Below are 19879 nucleotides of genomic sequence, written 5' to 3' on the forward strand. Positions count from 1 at the left end.
AATTGCCATATTCCCCTAAGAACTGCATTACATCAGTACTTCACCTACATCCAGGGATGAGAAACTTTGGTTATGAACAGTGCAGGTGGGGAAACCGAAACATCAGCTTTCCTGCTCCTCTGAGTTGTGTTCATCCAGCTCTACACCTTGTTATCACAGATACATTATTGAAGATTTCCCTGACTTGATATGAAGCTAAAGCCTTCCAGGCATGTAAAAATTCTGAAAGCATTATCCCACTTGTGCCATTTCTTGTCTCATTTTAATATTGCCAACTCATGTCATAAACACCAACTTTCCTTCAATTTACAACCCCCAAGCCAGTATACTTTATGAGTAATAGCTATCCAAAAAAAACTGTCATATAAAAAGTTGCAGGCCTTTAATAACTCTTCACTGAAGCTTCTGTTAAACATAAATCTTCACATTTAACAGAAATTGTTCACTCTATTATTACTTCTGGCATGCAAAAATTCTTCATCAGTCCAGAACTTTTCTTTAACTATAATTATGATACACTGTGTAATTATGCCTAATCCTTGTCCTCCACGTTTAGGTCTGTCTTAAAACTTTGCTCCAGATTTTCCTTTTCTGTTTCACATGATTAAAAAAAAATTCTGAAAAGTTACCTCCTCATTCACTTGCAAGGCTCACTCATCTTGACTTTAACTTATCTTCATAATTCAACGTTCTGATAAAAAGCCTCACAGCCCATTTCCAAATTTATCTAGGGGCTTTTAAATTTCCTGTTCACCTTGATAGCCGAAACCAAATGCAACAAAGCATTTGACCAGAGAAACTATACTGTTTCAACATGATGCTTCTGTCAGAATTCACTAATTAGACAATGTATTTCACTACTTTAAATTTTGTATAGAAAAGTTCTGCCCATTTGCTCTTCGTACATTACACTATAAACCAGTAACAGAAAAAACAGTATATTCTCGAAGTGATGTAATGGTTCTACAGCATAGGAACCTGTTCAAAGACAGCCTGTACTTATAGAACAAAAGCCATCTCTATTAGCAGTAATGTTCATGTGCAAAATAAATCTGATTAGACGTCATCCAGTTCCTAGAACGGAAGGGTTAAAGCTGAAATCAATTTTCAATTTCCGTTAGGGAGGCACAGTTTGGTTGTCAACTTGGAAACAAAATGTGCTTTCCAAGGTTGGATTTAAGTACAGGAAGCTTTTCTGCATCAACTTATGCCATAACTGACATTGAAATTCTTGACAAGAACAACACAAGTCACATGAAAGTAAATAAAACTTGGGTGAACTACATGCTTTGGAGGAATTACTATTTTAATAAATCAAGAAAACATTTCCATGTCATTAGCAGATACTTTTTTAATGAGGCAAAAGTAGATTTATACACAGTTGGGAATACTTTTTGAATTTGTAATTTACAATCCACCTCAAGTTTACCATCAAGTATAGCAAGTAAAGCCTGTTTACAGATACTTGATAAAATAATAACAGGTAATTACCTGCTTTCACGTACACACTCCAATTTTAGAGCAACTAACTTGCCTTAATAATGACTGAATCTGTTAGAATTCATGACTTATTCTGCAATTTGCATGTTACTCAAAATTGAATATGTGCCATAACAAATATAACATTTGCTATTTAACACTCTGTACTTCAAAGACTTAAACAGATTTAATTTGAACTGTGAAGAAATGGGGAGAGAAGCAGACACTTATTTAAGAGTAATGACTGAAATCTGTAATTATTTTATTCAAGGATTATACATAGTTGCCAGTGTGTTTGGATAGTAGCTGTCATTATCCATACTGACGAAATTATGGTCAGTTATGACCACCGTGCACGTGCAAATTTAAAACATTATCTTTTGGGCCAAATACTTTCATTTAACCATCCAGTTTAAGACACATTTTACGTTGAAAATTTTTCCAGTTTATCAAATGTAAATGGCACTCATGATCAATTCCATGGCCATCAATTCAATCTGCTTCTCTAAGGTTCTGAAAGGAGTGTAGTATAAACAGAATGTAGAAACTGGAATTTGGTGAAAATGGGAATTCACTGGAAGATACTAATTATCATCCCTCAAACATAAAACTAACTTTTAGATTGGATTGAAATTGGAATGTCAAAAATTGTGAAACAAAACTTGCAAGTTGGCTAACAGAAACTTCCCATTATTGGCATTTAACTGTTAACGAGCTGTCAGTGTTTACCTGAATAGGTGCTAATTATCAAGAGTCAGAAGCTTGGACATGTCTCAGATAGGTTCATAATAGTAAACAGCATTTGCTGAGTAAACAGTATTTGCTGATGCAGAATGGTTGCAAAACAGGCTGTATGTAAAACAGAGCCTAAAAATTGGAATTTAATTAGGATGGGGATTTAATGCCGATAGAGAAGGAGTTGTTGCATTTAGCTTCCAATATGTGCTGTGGTTTGAAATTAAATTTTTAAATTTAAGACAATAAGTATTTAAATTGCTGTTTAATGTTGCAATACTTAGTGTGTCATTGTGTAGAAAAATAAAAATTTAAACTAAAACATAATTGTGAATAGTCGAGACATCCAAACATCCAAATCAGAACCAATCAAAATAAACACCTCGTTAAATGGTCACCCAGTTCTAATGGAGGTCGATACCAGCGCCTGTTTCCGTGATCACAGAACTAGTCTTTATTTGTTTGGGCTCTAACCCTTAACTTTGCGCAAGATCTTGGATAGATTGAGAACCTATGTTGGGGAACCTTAATAGATTAAGTTCAATTTTGGATCCAGCTCTTATGAGAAGCAGATGCTGCTTGGCCTGCTGTGTTCATCCAGCCCTGCACCTTGTTGTCTCGGATTCTCCAGCATCTGCAGTTCCTACTATCTCTTATGAGAAGCATCTGGTTTAGTTACCTCTGATTGTAGTAAAAGGCTCGAGCCCAAGCTTGATGGGGTGAAATTGGTTGAGAAAGATTCACCTCGATTGGCTCAAAAATCTTTGATTAGACAATAGCTGCCTGAGTGAAGTCCTAATTAAATACCCAGAAGTTTTTCAGGAAGGTTCTTCAAGCGTCACTGAACCTGAAACATTAACTCTGTTTTTTCCTTCACAGATGCTGCCAGACCTGCTGAGCTTTTCCAGCAAATTTGTTTTTGTTCCACCATGCATGTTGACCAGTAAGCAATTCCACCATTCTGCAAGGCCTGCCCAAGTCCATTTACCCTGTGGGCAAAAGCAGTGGAGAAATCAGAAGGCTGGAAAGTGAAGGAATCATCAAACCAGTCCAGTTTGCGAAATGGGCAGCACCATTCGTACCGATTGTGAAGCCCGACAGGTCAGTTTGCCTTTGTGGGGATTTTAAACAAACGGTAAACTGATTTTTACAGCTGGATGAATGCCCAATCCCTCGCGTATAGGATTTACACACAAAACTGGCAGTGGGACTGTCCTTCACGAAGCTGGACATGAGCCATGCATACTTTCAATTGAGGTTAGATGAGGATTCCCAGAAGTATGCTACAATTAATACCCATAAGGATTTGTGCCAATATATGAGACTGTCATTTGGGGTATCGTCAGCCTGTGCAATTTTTCAGTAGCTGATGGAGAACATTTTATCTAGATGACGTGTTAATAATAGGGAAGACCAATAAGGACCACTTAGAGAACATGGTCATTGTCCTTAAATGTTTCTCCCAAGTGGGTGTATTCCTTAGAAGGGAAAAATGTTGTGTTCCAGGCACCTCAAGTGACCAATTTCAGGTACGGAGTTGACAAGGCTGGTCAACAAAGCAGTGCCGTCCATAGCTTCAGGCCAAATTCAGCAGTGGGTTTTAATAAAAAGCGCGTTTAATTATGGTTGGAACACCATATGGGAGGCCAAGTAGCAAATGCAGATGCATTGAGCTGCCTCCGGCTGGCAGATTCACCACTGGTGGTACCGCCACTGGAAGAGTCTGTAATGTTTTTAACTGTTCAGGAGGTGCTTCCAATCACAGCTGACAATATCAGACTTCAGACGCAGAAAGATCCGGTCCTAGAAAAACTGAAACTGTTGGTGGTGATTGGCGAAACCAAAGTGCTGTCACAACAATAACTGAATCCTTTTTGGACCCAGAGAGACCAGATCACTGTAGAGGACAACATATAATAATGGGAAACAGGAATGATTGTCCCAAGCAAAGGTCACTGCCAGATACTGTCTGAACTCCACCAGGGTTGTTCAGGGGTTTCCAAAATGTAGATGTTAGTGAGAAGTTATGTCTGGTGGACAGGATTGGATGCAGACCTAGCCACATTGATAGGACAGTGCCCAAAGTGACAACAAGGACACAAATTACCACCAGCAGCTGCAGCACATTCATGAGAATGGCCAGGGTAAACCCTGGACTTGGTTCAACGTCAATTACGCAGGCCCTTTCATGGACTCAGTGTTCTTAGTCATTGTGGATGCCCACTCAAAGTGGTTTGATGTGCATGGAGTTCATTCGTCAAACACAGGGATGATGATAAGAAAATTGCGTGTGTCTTTTGCAATACATGGACTCCGAGAAGTGTTGGTCACAGATAACAGGCCATCGTTTACCAGCAGGGAATTTGAGTATTTTCTAAAGTCGAATCGTATTCAACATTTAAAAGCATCCATCATCCAATTGTCTAGCAGAAAGAGCAGTCCAAACTTTGAAGGCACGCTTAAAGAAACAACTTATAGCTTCACTAGATACCAAACTGTCCTGGTACCTGTTTGATTATGGATGATCCCCTCATTCAAATACAAGGATAGCTCCAGAAGAGTTGCTAATGGGAAGGAGACACAGCACCAGCTCAAATGTGGTCTTTCTGGACCTATGGGGGAGGATGAAATGCATTGGGAGTGCTAATGCTGGACACAAGAGTCCACATTTGGTGTTGGAGCCATGGGAATAGCCCTGCACGGCTAAGAGACATTGTTGACACAAGGTCAGGTCTAGTGACGTAAAGAAGTTTGGGTAGGCACATTGGTCTTGAACAAGGATGTGGACCATATGAGAGCTGCAAACTCGCAAACGGTGTGAGAGCAAAACATGCCCAGCTCCTCAACAGTCTTTCTGATGTTCCAGAACCCATGGATTCTCCCTCTCCAACAAATATTGAAGATACCTCAGAATCTGTGCTGGACATGGCAGATGTCGCCACCTCAACGCCGTTGTTGCCTGAAGTGGAGAATGAATTTCTTCCGAGACACTCCAGGTGCAAGAGGCAAGCTGCTGTGTGTTACATGCCATCCATATCAGAGACCGAGCTGGAGGAATCTGACCTGATTCTAAAACAACCCAGGAGGAGCTACAAAAAAAACAGAACTAGCCTATGTCCTCGGACTCAGAGGGGTAGTGATTGTAACAAGGTCAGCCAGGTGGACCTTACAGAATATGAGTTCGCTGACTGTGGTTGTTAATCTGGTTCAATCAGGGAGTCCTGGCTACGGATAAGAACAGGAATATCAGACACCCTATTCACTCTGAAAGCTGGCTCTGTGGGAGCTGGATCAGTGTCAAGAACTCTCATCGTGTAAATGAAGGGTGACTTGGTGATGGAGTACTAGCCTCTGTGGAGTTATTTCACCCATCCCTGCATATAATTAAACACAATTAAAAAATAGTCATTTATCACTTGAAGTAGTAGTTACACTCCTAAAAATTATGACTATAAGTGGAAGAACTTCAAGCAAATCAGAGGTTCTCATAAGAACCAATATTCAAACTAGAGTTAGGTTTCTTTGGACTTTTCTCCCCAGATAAAGCAGCTAAAGTTGAAATATTGTACTTTGCATGGGCAACATTGTGCACTCCTTGCTGAAATAACTTGCAAAGCAAAATACTTCAATAATTATAATATAAATACACTATTTGTAAAAATACACTCACCAGTGGTACTATTAGATTGAGCAGCCCCCATCTAGTGGCAGATATTGGACAGTGCAGGCAGCAGCTAGTGCCCTAGGGCGACTTTGCACTGATAAACTCCTGCCATTAGGAACCCATGAGTTCAGTGCAGGTTCAGGAGAGGAGCGCAGGAGTAGGGGAAGAAATGACCCTAAGGAATAAAATAACAGAGGGCAGGAGGCGAAGCTTCAAGGGCGGGAACACAAAGAGACTTAGGTGAGTAGGAGGGCAAATGGAGAAGGAGGGGGAGACAATGACAAGAGGGAAGTAAAACCAGGAAACAAGGCTGGGATGAAGTATTGGCAGCAATGGTGAAAGTGGCATTAAAAAGGTCATGTGTGTAATCAAGCCACAGAATAGGAAATCTGTACCAAGCAATATTAAAGTGAAACTGGCACCAGTAAACAAAAATATTGACATTACTTTCATAACAGGTAAAATGAAGCAATGTTAATGAATCAATGTTAAGCAGGATCTTAATGTAGCATTAATGAGGAAGGAGAGAAGGTAGGGTGGAAGGGAAAATGTGGGGCAGGGGTACATAACGTTGTCAAGAACTAAATGAATAGAATGGCAAATAACAACTTTAGGAGGGTCAAGAGTTTTTCCAACAGGTGCCAGGTAAGCTCTATGTTAAACTGACTTGAAAAGCTTATTGCATATGGAATTGGGGGATCCATCTGTTTTGATCCATGTTTGGATATGGTCAGCTCATCATGGAGAAGACTTAAATCCAGCAACCAACTAGAAAAACACTAAAATAACCCAGAGCTCTTCAGCTGTAACTAACACATTTATGGGAAAAAAAAAACACAACTGTTAGGAAATAATTACTGAGCTCAGATTAAAAAGACTTTTCACTGACATTTAATAATGGCAGGTGGATCTGGACATGGGAAGTCCCACCCTTACGACAAATTCATTTTCTCTGCTAGGGTTTGGGTGAGGGTATCAAGGCTCACTGGGATAGCACGCTGGAAATCAAGCCACACTATTCTTAAAGTTGTCATAAATGATAAAGATTTTTTTAAAAATTACACAGATTCCCCAACTTACCTGTTTTCTGGGCCCAGGTTGACAGAAAGTACAGATCAGACTGAGCCTGTGTTTATTACAATTAATTATTCTCTAGCTACAGGTAAACTCCCCTTTACACATACACTCAGGGAAAAATGAGTGTTATTAACAGAGGGAACACTGGGAAAGCAGTTCAATGATCATTGTTTACAGGGTAGCTAAGATGATATTTATGATTCGTGCACAGCTCAGAACGCTGCTTCTCAGCCATCTCCTCCCTGGATGCTTCTGCTGGTTTGTGAGAGGCACAAGTTGTTGGTTCACTGAGAAAACGTCTGTTATCAATTATCAATTAAAGCAACTGCTAAAGGAAAGAGAATCTGCTTTTCTTCAGGGCTAAAATGGCTTACTGCAGAGAACAGAGAGCCCATAAGCTGCTGGTGGTTTGAAGGTTTCTCTGTATGTTGATCACAGCCCTGAGCTGTTCAGCGCCTGAAAACGAACCACATTGTTGTTGGTAGGGAGAAGGTCTTTGTTATTGATATCTGGTCACTAGTCCATGGACCAATCAGCTTCTTGTTGCCAACCTAAGCTCCACATGTGTATAACCCATTGGCTCCATCTCATTTACAAGCTACACTTCAATTACTGGTTCACAAGAAACTGTATAAATTATGCTTGCAATGAATGGCAGGTTACTTGCTTTCAAACATGCAGTAATCCTCTACCCATCCTTAATTTTTCAAACAATTCTTTTCTCATTTCACTCCACAATTAAAAATACAAAAAAGAATGAGAAATTATCTTGAAAAACATACAAGATCCTGAGGAGACGTGATAGAGGTTATTCTGGGAGGATGTTTGCTGATATAGGGAAGATTGGAATGATGGGATACAGCTGAAGTGGTCTCTTTTTTAAGATGAGGAGATGAGGAGACCTTTTCCTCCCTCAAAAGATAGATAATCTGGGGAATTCTCTTCCACAGAAAACAGTGGAGGCTGGGTATTAAAATTTTAATTTACACAAGGTACCCTAAATTCACAGCTGGATGAACAGCTCACAGAGGTTACTAACGGACTCACCGACTTTATGTAAGGCTATCAATATAAGATTATTTGCTTCTATAAGAGATTAGCACTTGAGGAGACTTAAAAATTTTAATAGGTTTTTGTGAATATGAATACTTTTATAAATGAATGTGAATCTTTTTATAAATATAGTGAAGGCTGCAACTGATATTTTGATCTTTATTTTGTTTTATTTCATCTACCCATGGTAAATATAGGGCTGGTTAGCATGAGTTCGCATTAAGTTGGAATAGGATCATGAAGGTGACGTGGGAGTGGGTGGACGGTGATAAGGTCTAAGAGTTTAGGGCTAGAGGCATAAAAGCTAACAAAACAACTGGGACAAAAGTACCAGAAACTAATGTGGGCCTTTTGAATAGCCCATCTTGGCAGTTGGCAGCCTCTGTGACCACTTTGCACCTGTTTACTGGAATGGCAGATTTAACTCTATCCTGCATTTGTCTTCCTAGAATGAAGATTGCGCCATTCTGGAAAATTTCCCAACTTCAGCTACCTAACTCAGGACAGAAAATTTTGGGCCTGAGTGCAGATATTTTGGCAGATTACCGAATGATATAGGGACAGGATAAAAAGAGAATGAGGGGAAGACTGAAGTGAAAATATAGCAGGAAAACGGATTGGGAAGAAACGTATTATGGCATTAGTAAACATATATAAATGTCAGTAAGCTGCTTTTTACAATATGTAACGGTATGTTAGACATATGTATTAATTTTACACTGTACTATTGTCCTCTCCCACAATTTCTTGCAGCAGATTGAAGTTAACTGGCAATTGTTTTGACCTCACCATTGTATTGTTAGGTAATAACATTGTAATCAACATAATTTACAACACCAGCGTGTCCTTCCTTATAAGATATCAAACATTCTGAGCAATACAGGGTTTGAGAGGGCCAGTATTAAATAAATGTTTGTCAGCTGTCACAGCATGGGTAATAGATTTCACTTATGTGAAGGATATTAGTCGTTCCATTAGTAAAGCTAACCACAGAGCTCAAACAGAAAAAAACATGTTGGTTAGCCACGCTATAAAAATGATATTCAAATCAGTTGTAGTACACTTACTATATCCTGTTTAGTTGTTTAATACAGGAAATATTTTTGAGCTTCATCAGGTAAAATTATGATAATATCTATGAGAGACTAGCTTTAGATTATAATGTTCAAGTTACAGATTTTGTACCCAAATGATACAGTGAATTCAATATCTTGTAAATAATTACATGATAAAATTAAATTATCCCAGCAAAATAGAAAACAAAAAAAAGTTAGTTTATATACCTACAAAGGAAAAGCAAAAGATGTTTCTAAGACAGTCATAGATGTTAAAAATTGAAAATGCTAAAGGAGCGAATTGGAACAAAGATTATTGCAGAAGCAAAAACATGCACTCCTAAAATAGGAGGTACGGTAAAGAATTCTGATGACCTAAATAAACTGCTACTGTTAAAGACAAGAGAAAGTCAAAGATAGAGAGTATCAATCCATTTGTAGTGGGCATTTTGTTTAAAGTAATTGAATGGACTAAAACTGTATGATGTAAATAAGCCGAGGAAACTTGGGTGTTCTGGTTTTCAAGATATTATACAAGCACATCAAGTGGAGAAAATAAATAAGAAAATGCTAGAAAAATATTGGTTTATGGTGCAGGCTTTAGAATATAATAGCAGATATCAATGGTGGATATATATAACAACAGATAGGACCAATTATGTGCAGTTTTGCACAATATGCTACAGGAAGGATATTGAGGCAATACTGAATGTACACTGGAGCTTCCCTAGAATGTTGCCCACATGAGTACGTCTGGAGTACTGTGTATGGTATTTATTTCTTTATCTCAGGAAAGATGCAAGTGGTTTGGATACAGTTCAGAGGAGGTTTACTATACTACTACCAAAAATGGGTAGGTTATCTTATAAGGAAAGTTCCAACAGGCTAGGCTTGTATCTGTTGGCATTTAGAACAGTAAGAGGCGACTTTATGGAAAAGTACAAGATCTTGAGGGCGCTCAATAGGTGGATGTGGAAAGGATGTTCTATTTGTAGAATAATAGAGAACTAGGGATCACCACTTCAAAACAAAACGTTGCCTATTCATTTGAGAAGAATTTTTTTAATAAGTATTTGGGACTTGCCTCCTCAAATCACAGTGGAAATAGTGTCTTTGAATATTTTTAAAGGAGAGATAGGTAGATTCTTGATATTCCAGGGATGAAAGTTAATTGTGGGATTTGCAGGAATGTGGACTAATCCACCATAATCTTACAAAATGGGTGTGCAGGCTCAAGTGGTCTACCCCTGCTCCTAATTTGAACATTTTAAAGTATGTGAAGCAATATAAACATGGGGGGAAATAATCTGAAAAATTGTGGCTACAATTGCTGACACAGAGGAAATTATTGGTTGATTGGATAAATATGTTTAAAATAACAAAAGAGTCTGCTAATGTTAAAAACTACATCCAGCAACCATCTGAACAGCATGATGAGCAACAGCAAAAAAAAACAATTCCACACAAAGGCCTATGAGGCAATGGAATGCACAACCGGAGCTCCAGATTAATTGAAAGACGTGGAAACTCTGTCACAATTTAGGACACTAGCTACTTAAAAACAAGAAATATTAGCCTTTATTCCAACATAGACTGGTTGGATTAAATAGAATGACCTGTTTCTGTGGCATAATTTCTTCAGAAAGCTATGCAATTGCAGTATCGAAGTACTCCAGGCCTATGATTTAGCATGCAAATTTCAAGGAGAGAATGATAAAAAGTTTGCTGCAGGATGATTCTCCAGTTGAATAAGAAAGACTTTGCACAAGAAGCACAAAATGGATTCCTCATAGCATGATTAGAGATTGAAATAAACTTTTTGGTTAACTGAAGATTCTTAGCCACAAAACCTAGTTTTATGAACAAAAATAAATGCAGTGAGTTATTTATTAAAGGTCAAAAAGTCACAGATTAGTAAACGTCATATATCTATTTATCTAGCTAAGCTTGAACAATATCATTCATAAGTTAATTCTCAATAATGTGTTTTGAAATAAAATTCAAACTCCAGTTATTTTGGATAGATATAACTGTCTCTTTTTCAAACTAAAGAGGGTGAAAATTGTGGAACAAGAAAGAGAAATGCCACTGAGCAGATGTCCTATGCCTCTAAATGGCCAGTTCTAATTTCATTTTGGCAAAACTTGGCAGCAGGACAACAACATGCAGTGTTGAACAAAATTTCCATTTAATAGAATCAATGAAAGGTTTAACAGCCATGTTAGTAAATTTAAAAATGCAAGAAATCATGATAACTACATCAAACTTGACCAGATTAGTGCTGAAAATACAATAAAGCACTACTAAAAGTGTCAAACTGAATAAACAGCAGAACAAGCTTAGTCGGTTTTGGAAAAGATTGGCAAAGATGGTGCGTTTGCTCCCAAGCAACCTTGGAACCAAACAATGACAGAGAGTTGACTGTACACTGTACATCTTCCCTGATGGAATGCAATACAACAGATTCACTGCACATGTTGGATCAAGTCTTTAGAGAGGATGTCGTAAAAGATCTTAGTCGCAGATTCTAAATATAGGGACATCTGCAATTTCCTTTTAGGTCTACTGAGACAAAATTAAACAGTGCAGACTTCTTGTTGCTATGTTTTGTTTTTATAGAAACATAATATAGATCCAAAAACAACTGAGATTTATGACACCCGTTTAGTGTAATAAAATTTCCCAAAATTCTTCTTTCCAGCACTGGCATTAAGTTTGCCATTGAGTCCAAAAAAGGCAAGTTGATGGTAGATGACCAAAATGTTTTGTCAAAAAGGCAGGTTTCAAGGAGTATCCGAGAGAATTTAGAAGAATGAGAGGCAATCTCGTTGAAGTACATTGGATTCTTAAGGGGTTTGTCAGCGAAAATGTTGACAGGATGTTTGCCCTCATGGGAGAGTTTAGCACCACAGGGCACAGTCTCAGAATAAAGGGGCTTAAATTGACATGAGGTGGAATCTGCCGAGAGATGTGGGGCAGAGTCCTTGTGCATATTTATGGCTGTTTTAGATAGATTCTTGATCAGGAGGGGAATCACAGGCTATTGGGAATAGGCAGGAAAGTGGCCACGAGGAATGTCAGACCAGCCATGTTCCTAGTGAATAGCAAAGCAGGTTTGAGAGACTGAACGGCCTACTCCTGCTCCTGTTTCTTCTGGTCTTAAAAAGTTTAAAAATGGAATTCCTTGGCAGCTGAAGGCACATCCAGTATTGCATGTCAGACAAGTTGTCTGATAATTTGGAAACTGGAGCAGTTGAGAGGTGGTGGTGAGGTTGAGAAGAATGTTGTCACTCTATATGTGAAAACTGACCATCAAGCAGTAAGCGATATGTATTAAGAATGGGAGAAGGCCAAAGAAAGGCCCTTAGGAGACAATAAAGAAACTCATGAGAGCAGGTAGAGAAACCACTGCAGGTGAAACTCTGGCTGCAATTTTTTTTATATTCTCTATATCCAAAAGTGATCTTACACACAGCAGAATGTTTTATTTTCCCATTACCAAATCAGCTGTTTTTTTTCATCTATTAAACACTACCAGTAAATCATCTGTGTTTCCAACTGAATAACTTTCCTGCAAAGCCCGTTAAGGGCAATGCAAACCATCAAAGGTTATGGAGATGGAGGGAGCGGCTAAATCAAAATGGAGTTGGAAGGGGAGATAAAGTCTACCCCTACGGTGTCAATAAAGGCATTGAGAGTATTGGTGGATATCACAAGCTCCCTCTCCAAATACACCTAGGGACACGGAGGAGGAGCAGACAGCCAGCAGTTACGACTCCCTCCACAGCCCGCTGCCTGGACCTGTCAATAGCCAATTTGGCCAGGTCTTGGGGCAGACCCATGGGAGGTCTCTGACTTGCCCACACCCGTCTGCACTGGATGCCCAAAGATCAGATGCAAAGGGCTGCAGTGCAATTGAAAGCACAACAAAAGATTTTTCAAATAATTGAAAAAGGGGATGCAGTCATGCACAACCAATAAGTTCAATTAGATAGAAAAGAATTGGGATTTAGGTGAGTGAAGCTTCACCCAGGTAGAAGTTGGTGGCAGGGCACTGGAGGAGGATGGGGTGTAGCCAATCACGTCAAAGGCTGCAGAAATGTTGAGAGGGATTTGGAGAGATATTTCCTATAAGTTATATTCACATAGGAAATCATAAAATGTAGTGTGTGATATTGTGAAGTATAATTGATTTGATTTATAGAGTCATAGGATCATACAGCACAGAAACAGACCCTTTGGTCCAACTCATCCGCACCAACCAGACATCCCGATCTGACCGAGTCCCTTTGCCAGCATTTGGTCCAGATCAAATTGATTCGATCACATCATCTGATTTTGATTTGATTTGATTGATTTTGTAGCAAAAAAAAACAGGGAGGCAGATTATTTTAAAGGCAATAGATGAGAAAGGGGGAGGTTCAACAAGACCTGGTGTCTTTGTACACCAGCAACTGAAAGTAAGCATGTACATACAGCAGGCAGTGAGGAAGGCAGATGTTATGCTGGCCTTCACTGTGAAAGGGTCTGAGTACAAGAACAGGGATGTCTAGTACAATTGTACACAGCCTTGGTGTGTAAATTGGATCTCTTTCTCTGAGGAAGGACATTTCCGCTAAGGAGGGAGTGTAACAAAGGTTTACCAAATGAACTCCTGGGAATGACAGCACAGATGAATGAAGACAGAGTGAATTATTTAGGACTTTATTCACTGGCATTTAGAAGAATGGGGAGGGTGTGTTGGAATTTCACAGAAACGATTACAATTCTAACGGGACTAGACAGAGTAAACATGGAAGATGTTTCCAATGACTGGAGAGTCCAGGGCCAGGGGTCGTAGTCTAAGGATATGAGCTAGGTCATTTAGGACTGAGATAATGAGAAATTTCTTCACCCAGAGATTGGTGAGCCTGGGGAATTATCCACCACAGAAAGCAGTTAGACCAAAACATCGAATGTTTTCAAGAAAGAGCTCGATATAGTTCTTAGGGATGAAGCCCATGAACATATGAGGTGAAAGGCGAACAGGGTACTGACTTGGATGATCAGCTATGATCAGTTCTCTGTTTCTAATGTGGTTTTGATACTGTTTCAGGTCTGAAGTGCTGGAGGTATCCTAATTAAAAAAGAGTCAAATATGGAATTCTGGGAAAGAAGGGCAGATTTGAGAAATGACAATAATTTCAAGGATATGACCAAACTACCTGCATTTTCAATTTTTTTAATTTAACCATTACTTTAACCTCTGTAAATTTGGTGGTGATTTGCGTTCCATTTTCTGCAAAATGTAACACCCTTCATATTTATGTCAACGTTGCCTGAAAGGACAATATGTTAATACAATCCAGTTCTAAAGAAATGTATCTAAAGAAAATGAATTTCCTAACCCAATCAATTTTATCATTTGTCTTTAGTTTAACATCCAAGCACAAGATTTGCATTTTAAAATTATTCTTTCCTGTGTCAATTCCTGTCTCCATAGCCTCCTATTCATAGATGCAACCACGAGTTCAGTTGTGGAGAAGTTAGATATAGTAGATTTATTGACACAGAAATTTGTTGCCAAATTAAAAATATATTTAATGCACACAATGTTATTATTGAGTAAATTGTCCAGCAACTGGCAGCCATGAAGAGATACTCTGTGAATTTTGAGATAGAACATAGAACATAGAACTGTACAGCACAGTACAGGCCCTTCGGCCCACGACGTTGTGCCAAACTTTTACCCTAAACCTAAGGTCTATCTAACCTCCACCCCTACCTTATACTATCATCCTTATGCCTATTTAATAGCCATTTAAATGCCCCTAATGAGGCCGACTCCAGTACCCTCTCCAGCAATGCATTCCACGCCCCTACCACTCTCTGAGTAAAGAACCTACCTCTGACGTCTCCCCTATATCTACCTCCACTCACTTTAAAACTATGCCCCCTCGTATTAGCTACCTCCACCCTAGGAAAAAGTCTCTGGCTGTCCACTCTATCTATACCTCTGATCATTTTGTACACCTCCATCAAGTCACCTCTCACCCTTCGTCGTTCTAAAGAGAAAAGCCCTAGCTCTCTCAACCTTTCCTCGTAAGACTTTCCCTCCATTCCAGGCAGCATCCTGGTAAATCTCCTCCGCACCTTTTCCAACGCTTCCACGTCTTTCCTGTAATAAGGCGACCAGAACTGGACACAATACTCCAGATGTGGCCGAACCAGGCTTTTGTATAGCTGGAACATAACTTCATGGCTCTTGAACTCAATCCCTCTATTAGTGAAAGCTAACACACCATACACCTTCTTAACAACTCTATCCACCTGGGTGGCAGCTTTCAGGGGACTGTGGACATGAACCCCGAGATCCCTCTGCTCCTTCACACTGCCAAGAATCTTTCCATTAACCCTGTATTCTGCTTTCAAATTTGTCCTTCCAAAATGAATCACCTCACACTTTTCAGCGTTAAACTCCATCTGCCACTTCTCAGCCCAGCTCTGCATCCTATCAATGTCCCTTTGTAACCTAGAACAGCCATCCGCACTATCCATGACTTGACCCACCTTCGTATTGTCTGCAAACTTACTAATCCACCCTTCCACTCCTACATCCAAATCATTTACAAAAATCACAAATAGAAGAGGACCCAGAACAGATCCTTGTGGTACACCGCTCATAACTGAGCACCATGTTGAATATTTTCCGTCCACGACCACCCTTTGTCTTCTAAGAGTCAGCCAATTCTGAATCCAATCTGCCACTTTTCTCCCTATCCCATGCCTCCTTACTTTCTGCATGAGCCTACCATGGGGAACCTTATCTAACGCCTTACTTAAATCCATGTATACCACATCCACTGCTCTACCTTCATCCATGTGTTTGGTCACCTCTTCAAAGAATTCAATAAGAGATATCACAGTTTTCTGAAGGACTAATCTCAAAAATCTGAAAACTTGTGGAATTTGACATTAATTGCCAAAGAAATTTGCTGCAAGATATTCGGTCAATAAGTAACAGAACATCTACTTTTTCAAGGATGAGATGTATGACCCTACATTGAACTCTGCAATAAGACAGGGAAAACTAAACTGTAGAGCCTCACTTTTGCAGATGGTAAATTAGTGCTAAAGATTTTAAAAAGTTTTTTCTTTTCTGCTTCCTTTCTATCTCCTCTCTTCATTTCTATTTCTATATCCAATGTAACTTTAATTAATACTACTTTCTTTCTTTAATGCTGTTTCGTTCTCAATCCTTAAATCTTATGGCTTATGGAAATAGACTGTTGGTTCTGAGGAAGGGTCAATGGACCTGAAACATCAACTCTTGATTTTTTCTTCACAAATGCTGCCAGACCTGCTGAGCTTTGCTAGCAAATTCTGTTTTTGTTGTTGTTGGTTCCATTGTTCAATTAATGCCCCTATTGCCTTTGTCACTCCACTGTCAGTTCACACTTATAGCAATTTATAACTAAGTATTTTTCAAAATTAAAAGTCTGGGAAAACGTCTAACCAAAGGGGGCCTGCCATTAGATGCTCCACTCTGGAAAATTGTGGGCCATTAAATAAATATATTGGATCAATTTTACTTTACCAAAATGATGGAACTGACGATAAATTCATCACAGGGGCACAAAGAATGGAAAGGAAAACCAAGACTCAAAATGGATAAGACATCAGGATCAAATGGCATTCACCCTAGACTGTTGGAAATGGTCTAAGTGGGATTTAGAGACTACAATTACAACTTTTCCAATCTCTTTAGAAGACAAATTCTGCTGTGGAAAAGAATGTTGTTTAAGACAGAAGAAAAAGACAACTACAGGGCAGAAGCATAAGGGCAACATCATCCGTAACAAAAACAGATGAATCTATAATTTGAAATAAAACTACTGACCATTAAAAATAAATTGAAGGCAAATAATCTTTGACAAATGTATTTCATAGAGTTTTTTCAAAGAGGTTACAGACTGGATAGAAAAAAAGGAATGCCATAGATGTATAAATACGGAATTTCAGAGGTTTTAAGAAAGAATGCTAGAAAGATTCAGATGTAAAGCATGTGTGTTTGTGCGTAGTCACTCATAACAAGATTAATACTTGCTCATGGCAAAAACCTGAGCATGGACTCTTTTAGCATGGGGAAACATTTGCACTGGACCTACCACACAATTTTTGCTGAAACTCTCCCACTTTTTCTCCATGCCAGAACATATCAGAAGGGTTTGCAGATTGATACCTGTTTGACCATGTATGACAAAACTTCCATGGTCATCAAATCTGGAGGTGGTCTGGAACCTGGAGATTGTGGCACAGAGATAGAGACACTACCATTGTGTGCAAGACCTGCCAGGTAAATGGTTTAAAAAATGTAACAATATAAACAGAATGATGGATTAAAAACAATAAATAATGAGGTGGAGTAATTGGCTGCTGCCTGGATAGAATGGTTGGAAGTAATGTAGCCTGGAGTGCGTGTTGGGTCCACTTTTGTTCTCAGTACATATTAATTATTTACACTTGGCAACAAGAAAGGTTTCCAAATATGCAGATGTCAAACAAATGTAGCAAGAACTGCAAGTATTCTGCCCATATTCCAGCTTGCTCCAAACCCCATTCACATATTATCTCTGTGCTCTCTTACTTATATTGGCTTCTGGTACCTCAAATGTTTCAAATTGAACATTCTTAGCCTTGTGATTAAATCCTTCCATGACTTTTTTCATATTTCTCTTGCTTCCTGTAATTATAAAGACCTCTAAAGAGGTCTGCATCTCTTCACCTCAATATCTTTCAGGATTCTGAAATCCCTTTGCCCCAACATTGGTAACTGCACCTTCTGGTGTCTAGGCCTAATACTATGGTACTAAATTCCTAAATGTATTAGTTCCTCTTCAAAATTAAGGTATCTCTTTGACCAAGCATTTTAGTCACACATCCGTTGATTTAGTGTTAGTGTTTGTCTTATTATCCTTCTGTGAACTGGCTGATGATATTCTTTAGATTAAGAATAAGATGAAATTGTGAAATGCTGTTGTTCAGAAAGACAAAAAAAACTTAGTCATGGAATGGGCAAATAGGTAGCACATGTAAATTAATATAACTAATTGTAAAGCTGTACATATTTGGATGGAAATGAAAGTTGAGAGTTTACATTTAATGTTTAGATGGTGAAGATACAGATGAACAGAGAGTAAACTTCTCCACGTTGAACCTCAGGGATAAAATGTTTAATTCCTCCTATGCAGTGCCTTGAGAGGTTTTATTGCATTAAAGGTGTGATATTTCTGACTTGGAACTGTATTGACATTTCTTCACTGTCACTGTGTCAAAATCCCACATTGTGAGTGTACCTACACCACATGGAGTGCATCACACAGCATATCAAGAAGGCAGTCAGCACCTTTGCAAGGGAATTGAGGGATAGGCAATAAATGCTGCCCTAGCTAGCAATGTCCATATCTCATGAAAAAATTTTTAAAAACACAGTTGTTGTTGCAATTTCTTTATCAACCTGCATTTGAGAATGTTATACTTTTCTCCTATTTATAAAATACAATCATAAATTTATACAAAACATTGTACTCTAACAATGCTTTAAAACGACCATGGCACCGATAGAAAGGACACTCAAGTTACTAAAACCAGAAAAGTTAGATTCACAGCTATGAGGAAGAAATTGCAACACCAAGAATACTTCCAATGAAGCTCTGCCAGGCATACACTAAGAAAGGAATACGACTTCTTTGGAAAAAATACAATTGGCCTTTAAGTGATAGGATAGCTAATGATTGATAGCAATTGGTTTTATATAGGTAAAAGTATAGAGATGGCAAATAAGCATTGGAAGATCAAAGTTACAGTCAGAGTTGTAATCTGATTTTATTACTAAATAGGAAGGGAGAGCCGTCCTTTCTAATCTGTTAAATTACAAAGCCAAACAACACAAAGGATACTGAAACAGCTGCAAAGTAACAGGAACTGCGGTTTTCTCATTCTTATTATTTAATTCAGCACTGAAGAAAGTAACAATCTGGAAAACTAAGTCATGATCTGGAACGCATTGCAAGGCAGTGGAAACAGATTTAATTATGGCTTTCAGACTTGAAGGGCCAGATTTTGCAAGGCTTTCAAAGAGCCAGCACAAGCAAGATGGACCAAAAGGTCCAAATGGACCTTCTTTTCAATAATCTAATTCAATGGCAAAGAATAGTTAACTTTGCTGAGGTATTTATCTCCTTTCAACATTAGCTCTGACGAATGCTTATAGCGCTCAAAGGGTAACCATTCCACCGCAGATGCTACCTGAACTGTCAAGTGCAACCAGAAAGATGTTTTTAATTTGCTGTTTGACAACTAAGCCCGTCGGTTGCCGGGGCGCTAAAGCAGATTCCGGTGAGTTTTCGCCTCTTTGAGGTGATCACCACACGGAGCAGAGTCTCCGACAACTTGATCTGAGTAAACGGACAAATAAAAAACGCAGATCTTGGAGCTAACAGCCACCGGGGGCCAAGAAAGTTGCATCCCCGAAAGCTCTGACACAGAAAAGTGAAACCGATCATATTGCCTACTTTCGTTGGGGATTTCCTCTCTGTCTGGGTCGGCACTGATCCCCGTGCTGTCGTCTGTCAAGATTAAAGGGACATCATCGTCGACAGGCAGCGTCACCGCCATCGCGCTGTATATCCCCACACCTCAAACTGTCGCCGCCGCGGAGGAAGGGGGGTGGGGCTGTGGGGGAGGAGGGAAGGACAGCAGAGGGCGGGACCCTGATCCACATCTTGCCGGTGATTGGTCCAGACCGACGGTCGGTCTGGCGGGCTTGCACTAGAGG

The 19879-nt window shown here is 39.2% G+C and overlaps 1 protein-coding gene across 2 annotated transcripts in view; it reads right to left on the reverse strand.

Annotated features, from left to right (window-relative positions):
- tpcn1 (two pore segment channel 1) overlaps positions 1-19758 on the reverse strand; it is a 112446-nt gene extending 92688 nt beyond the window's left edge. For both annotated transcript variants that reach the window (XM_020511720.2, XM_020511719.2), the window contains exon 1: positions 19617-19758. In XM_020511720.2, the coding sequence (XP_020367309.1) occupies positions 19617-19719 (103 nt within the window). In that variant the 5' untranslated portion in view covers positions 19720-19758. The remainder of the gene's footprint in view (positions 1-19616) is intronic.
- Positions 19759-19879: the final 121 nt, after the last annotated feature.

This window comes from Rhincodon typus, chromosome 24, assembly GCF_021869965.1.
Source record: "Rhincodon typus isolate 14 chromosome 24, sRhiTyp1.1, whole genome shotgun sequence".
In the NCBI taxonomy this organism is placed as follows: domain Eukaryota; kingdom Metazoa; phylum Chordata; class Chondrichthyes; order Orectolobiformes; family Rhincodontidae; genus Rhincodon; species Rhincodon typus.